At 60.1% G+C, this 6,000-nt stretch overlaps 1 protein-coding gene across 9 annotated transcripts in view; it reads left to right on the top strand.

The window, feature by feature from the left end:
• The first annotated feature begins 2,648 nt into the window (after window positions 1–2,648).
• The window catches only part of SPEG (striated muscle enriched protein kinase), a 106,805-nt gene continuing 103,453 nt past the window's right edge, over window positions 2,649–6,000 (top strand). For all 9 annotated transcript variants that reach the window (XR_012664315.1, XM_048868643.2, XM_075117670.1 and 6 more), the window contains exon 1: window positions 2,649–2,767. Coding sequence is in view for 8 of the 9 variants with exons in the window: in XM_048868643.2 (XP_048724600.2) it covers window positions 2,735–2,767 (33 nt within the window). In the remaining variant the exon portion in view is untranslated. The remainder of the gene's footprint in view (window positions 2,768–6,000) is intronic.

Genomic DNA, 6,000 nt, shown 5'->3' with positions numbered 1-6,000 from the left:
CCTGGGTACCCAGACGTCCACACAGCGCAGTTCCCTTAAAGTGTCAGCCTCTGGCTCCATCCAGACACACCTGTCAACCATAGGATGATAAATTCTGAAAATCTTCTCTCCTCATAGAAAAGAAAAGGTTCCCCTGACCCCAAGGGACCAAGGCCCAGACCCCGGTCAAATGGTAACTCAGATCTTACCCCAGGTACACGCTTATCGTCAACTCTTATTAACTAAACTAAAATTTATTAAAAAAGAAAAGAGAGAGCTCGTTGGTTAAAAGATCAAGATACAGACAGACTTGAGTTCAATTCTTGAGGTTCAGATACAGAGCAGAGCTGAGTTTGTAGTGGCCAAAAGTCCTTTTAGAAATAGTCCATAGGTTATAGTCCAATGTCCATGTTCAGGGTGACTCCAGGCAGGGACTGGGGATCTCAATCCTGATGGCTTAAGGTTCCCCCTCTTGAAACCCAAAGCAGATCTGAGATGAGGAAGGATCCTGTCCCAGGGTTTTTATACATTTCCTGCAGCCTTTAGGCCTGAGAAGACAATCGGCTTGACTTTCCTTCTCCCAAACACCCTGGCAATTAGCACAGGATAATTTATCCATTAAACAGTTCAGATACAGGTTATCATAACCTTCAAACAGGCATAGACAATAATTCTATTTCACTCAAGCGTCTTCCTAAATGTTAATATTCCTCTTTTGATCTTTGAATCAAAGCCACAGCCATAGACAAGACTTGTTTGCTGACATCACAAGCCCTGAGCAAACATCTACTCGTCTTTCTCCAACCAAGCCGGCTGCAGTTCACAGCTCTCCTCATTTCCATCTCTTCCTAACCAGTCTCTAAAGTTGGGCCCGGGGTCAGGTCAGTCTGGGAGGTCATTAACTCTTTCTGGCCCTGTCACCTTTCAAGGAGATAGGACATTACACTCACAATGTCACAGGCAGGCGTGCAGCTGTGTGGATCCCAGGACTGGGGGGGAAGGACGGGGGGTGTCTCCTTGCGTGTGTGGGACGCTGGGTAAGGGTCTCTGTGTGAGACATGCATCCCATGAAGGGAGCTGCAGCTCACGAAGCTTATGCTCAGATAAACTGGTTCGTCTCTAGGCGCCACGAGTCCTCCTGTTCTTTTTGCGGCTACAGACTGACACGGCTGCTACTCTGACACCTGTGTGAGTGGGGCGCAGGGCGGCGTGGTGTTAGGAAGATTGTCTCGGTGGGGCCGGGGGAGCGTGACGGTTCTGGGGGCCGTGTGGGCTTTGAGGACAGCCGGTGGGGGCCTGGGGCCGGCAGGGGTGTGGCTGTGCCCTGTCACACTGTCACCGGTGTTACTGTGATTCACGGTGTGTGTTACGGTCGCTTCTGGGAGCCCCAGTCGTGGGGCCGGCCGCATGGTGCCAGGGGCTGGAGCACAGGGACAGGCCCTGCCCCACAGAGCTCCCCGTGGGAGCCAAGACGCAGCCCCCGCGGGGGGCCAGGCCGCTGGGGGAGCGCTAGGGAGCAGCGAGACAGGACTGGTCAGCGGGATGGGCAGAGGTCCCCGGCCCAGCCCCCCCTGCTTCCAGGACAGGTGCAGGGAGCAGGGGTAAGGGAAGGGGGCCCCCACGGCCCTGAGCTCTCCGGGCACCCAGCCCGGCCCCCTGCTCTGAGCTGAGAGCTCCTGCCATCGGCTTCAAGGGATGGGGAGAGTCCTACCCCACCTCCCCTCCCCCACCTCTTCCCTCCCTGCCTCCCCTCCCCCTCCTGTCCCTGCCGTGCCTCCCCTCCCCCCACCTGTTCCATTGTACCTCCCCTCCCCCCGCCTGCCCGCCCTCCTCCCCCACCTGTCCCCTCCCTGCCTCCCCTCCCCCACCTGTTCCATTGTACCTCCCCTCCCCCCGCCTGCCCGTCCTCCTCCCCCACCTGTCCCCTCCCTGCCTCCCCTCCCCCACCTGTTCCATTGTACCTCCCCTCCCCTCCCCCCGCCTGCCCGATCCCCTCCCCCCACCTGTTCCATTGTACCTCCCCTCCCCCGCCTGCCCGCTCCCCTCCCCCACCTGTCCCCTCCCTGCCTCCCCTCCCCCACCTGTCCCCTCCCTGCCTCCCCTCCCCCACCTGTTCCATTGTACCTCCCCTCCCCCCGCCTGCCCGATCCCCTCCCCCCACCTGTTCCATTGTACCTCCCCTCCCCCGCCTGCCCGCTCCCCTCCCCCACCTGTCCCCTCCCTGCCTCCCCTCCCCCACCTGTCCCCTCCCTGCCTCCCCTCCCCCACCTGTTCCATTGTACCTCCCCTCCCCCGCCTGCCCGATCCCCTCCCCCCATCTGTTCCATTGTACCTCCCCTCCCCCCACCTGTCCCCTCCGTGCCTCCCCTCCCCCTCCTGTCCCCTCCCTGCCTCCCCTCCCCCAGCTCTTCCCTCCCTGCCTCCCCTCCCCCTCCTGTCCCCTCCCTGCCTCCCCTCCCCCACCTCTTCCCTCTCTGCCTCCCCTCCCCCACCTGTCCCCTCCTTACCTCCCCTCCCCGACCTGTTCCATTGTACCTCCCCTCCCCCCTCCTGTCCCCTCCCTGCCTCCCCTCTCCTGCCTGCTCTCCTCCCCCCTCCCCTCCCGCCGTCCCCTCCCCCTGCCCCCCGTCTGTCTGGGGGGGGCGGAGGCAGCCCCCCCGCTCGCGGCTCCCTGCGCACGCTCGGCGGCTGGCTCGGTGCGAGGTGGGGGCCGGGGAGCCGAGCCGAGCCGAGCCGGGCCGGGCCGGGCCGGGCCATGAAGCGGCGCTGGGGGAAGAAGCGGGTCCAGGTGAGCCCGCGGCCGGGCCGCTCTCCAGGGTGCTGCGCGGGGCCGGGCCGGGGCAGCGGGGAGACCGGCTCCCCGAGCCCCCGGGCCCCCTCGCTCCGCAGCCGGGGGGGCCGGGCCGGGCCGGGCCGGGCCGGGCCGGGGGGAGCCGCTGGCCCGCGGGGCTCACAAAGCGGCCGGTTCCGGGCGCTGCCCCGGGCCGGGCAGGTGCCTCCCTGTGGGCGCCGCGGCTCGGCCGGTGCCCGCGGCCCGGTGCTGCCGAGTCCCCGGCCGGGCTGCCAGCCCCAGAGCCCCGGCCCACGTCCCCTCTCCGCGGGCAGCAGGTCCCGGGGGTCCCGCCCCGTCCGCTGGCGCTTCCCCCGCTCCCCTCCCCGGGCTGCCCAGACTCGCTGGGGTCTGGGAACTGGGCTGCAAACCCCACCAGCCCTGGGCGGGCGGGTCCCTCTCCTCACTGCAGGGGGGAAACTGAGGCACACCGCGGGACGTGGCTCGCTCCAGGTTGCCTGAGTGACAGAGCTGGGAATGGCGTCCAGAACACCTGGGTCCTTGCCCTGCCCTCTGCCCTTGACACCCCTCCCTGGCACAGGTAGCCGGCACCCCGCGCTGGGGGACGGCCTGTGTGTGGCCAGCCCGGGCCGCTGGTGGAGGGCAGGGTGGGCAGGGCTCAAGGCACTTTGCCATCCTGGCTGGGCAGGGCCATGGGCCCTGTTGGCAGAGCTGGCCAGGTGTCGGGGGAGGGCCCAGCCAGGCACCCACCCCAGGGCAGGCCTGGGTCCAGAGTCTCATCCAGACTTAACTTGTACTCGTGGGGCCTCTGTCCCCACCAGGAGGGCCTGTTGGGTGCCCTGCTCCCAGCTCAGCCCCTGGGCCTGGCCCCTGCCCTGCCCTGCCTACCTCCAGACCCTTTCCTGGTCCCCCCTTCCCCGAGAAGGCTGGAGGAGGCTTTCTGTGGGTTTCCCGTCTCCTGTGGGGGCTGGCGGCTGGTGGCCTTGCTCCAGCCCCTGAGCACTGGGCCCTGCGTGGGCTACTGGCACACGCTGTTCTGGCCTGTGGCCTCCCCAGCTACCGCCAAAGCGGGGGCCCTGGTGACGGGGTGGGGGGGATAGATGCTGTGGGGCTGGGCCAGGGCTGGGCTTGCTCCGTGTTTCCCCGTCCCTGAGTGGGAGGTGGGCAGGCCAGCCCCAGGGGAAGCCAGGAGAGCTCCTGTTAATGGCACTCGATTGCATTTTCCTTTTTAAATGGGGGAATGATCCACTGGCGGTGCAGTTAATCTGCTCATCCACCTGCCCCGGGCCTGGAACTCGGGCTCCCAGCCAGAGCCAGCGCAGTTGGTGACCAGGGAGGGGAAGCCCAGCTCAGGCAGAATACAGAGTCACCGATTCCTACACGCCAAAGCCAGCCCGGACCATCGTGAGCATCTGGTCTGACCCTGCAGAGCACGGGCCAGAGACCTGCCCCCCGCATTCCTAGAGTGGAGCCGTTAGAGAAACACCCTGTCTTGGTTTTGAAATGGTCAGTGATGGAGAATCCAGCACGACCCGGGTAAATGGTTCCCGTGATTAATTATCTCACTATGAAAAATGTACATCGTCTTTCCAGTCTGGACATGTCTAGCTTCGACTTCCTGCCCTGGGGTCGTGTTAGACCCTCCTTGGCCGGACTGAAGAGCCCACTAAATATTTGTTCCCTGTGCGGATTGTTATAGACTGTGATCAAGTCACCCCTGAATCTTCTGTTGTTAAGGTAACTTGTGATAGACCCAAAGAGCTCACTCTTGTCGCTCTTCTCTGCCCCTTCTCCAATTTACAACATCCTCCTTGAACCGTGGGCACCAGAGCTGGACCCAGGGTTCCAGCAGCGGTCGCACCAGGGCCAAATACAGACCTAAAGTAACCGCTCTGCTCCTCCTCGAGATCCCCCTGTTTAGGCAGGCCTGGAGCGCATTCGCCCTTTTGGCCCCAGCGCCACACTGGGGGCTCATGTTCAGCTGACCCCCAAATCCTTGTCAGAGTCGCTGCTTCCCAGGGCAGTCCTGCCGGCTGTGCGTGCGCCCGAGGTTCTTTGCTCCTAGATCTGTCCCTTGACATTGAGCTGTATTACAATGCACGTTGGTCGCTGCGCCCAGTTTACCGGTGATCCAGGTCTCTCTGTATCAGTGACCTGACTCCTCTTCCTTCTTTCCCCCTCCCCCAGTTTCTGTGTCTGCTGCAAACCTTGTCGAATGACGATCTTTGGTTTTCTTCCAAGTCATTGATAAAAATGTTAACTAGTGTAGGGCCCCAAACTGCTCCCTGTGGGACTCTGTCACGGAGTCTCCGGGCGATGCTCTGGGACTAGGGCTGTCGGTTAATCGCCGGCAGCTCACACGATGAACTCAAAAAAGTTAACTGTGATTAAAGACATTAATCACGATTAATCGCACGGTTAAACAGTCGACTACCCATTGAAATGTATTAAATAGTTTGGATGTTTTCTACATTTTCAAATCTATCGATTTTCTTTTACAACACAGAACAGAAAGTGCACAGCGCTCGCTTATATTATTCATTTTGATTACAAATATTTGAACTGTAAAAACGATGAACAAAAGCAATCATATTTTTCAGTTCACCTCATACAGGTCCCGTCGTGCGATCTCTTTATCGTGAAAGTTGAGTTACAAATGGAGAATTATGTACAAAAAATAACTGCATTCAAAGCCAAAACAATGCAAACCTTTAGCACCTACAAGTCCACTCAGTCCTACTCCTTGGTCAGCCACTCGCTCAGACAAACAAGTGTGTTCACATTTGCAGGAGATAGTGCTGCCCGCTGCTTGTTTACCATGTCAGCTGACAGTGAGACCAGGTGTTCGCATGGCCCTGTTGTAGCTGGCGTGGCGAGGTATTTACGTGCCAGATGTGCTAAACCTTCCTATGTCCCTTCATGCTTCGGCCACCATTCCAGAGGACATGCTTCCTTGCTGACGATGCTCGTTAAAAAAATAATGTGTTAATTAAAGGTGTGACTGAACTCCTTGGGGGAGAGCTGTATGTCCCCTGCTCTGTTTTTCCCGCATTCTGCCATGTATTTCATGTTCTAGCAGTCTCGGATGGTGACCCAGCATGTCTTCGTTTTAAGAACACTTTCACTGCAGATTTGACAAAACGCAAAGAAGGTACCGATGTGAGATTTCTAAGGATAGCTACAGCACTCGACCCAAGGGTTAAGAATCTGAAGTGCCTTCCAAAATCTGA

Source organism: Caretta caretta, chromosome 11 (assembly GCF_965140235.1).
Source record: "Caretta caretta isolate rCarCar2 chromosome 11, rCarCar1.hap1, whole genome shotgun sequence".
In the NCBI taxonomy this organism is placed as follows: Eukaryota; Metazoa; Chordata; order Testudines; family Cheloniidae; genus Caretta; species Caretta caretta.
This window is presented reverse-complemented; position numbering and strand designations above follow the sequence as displayed.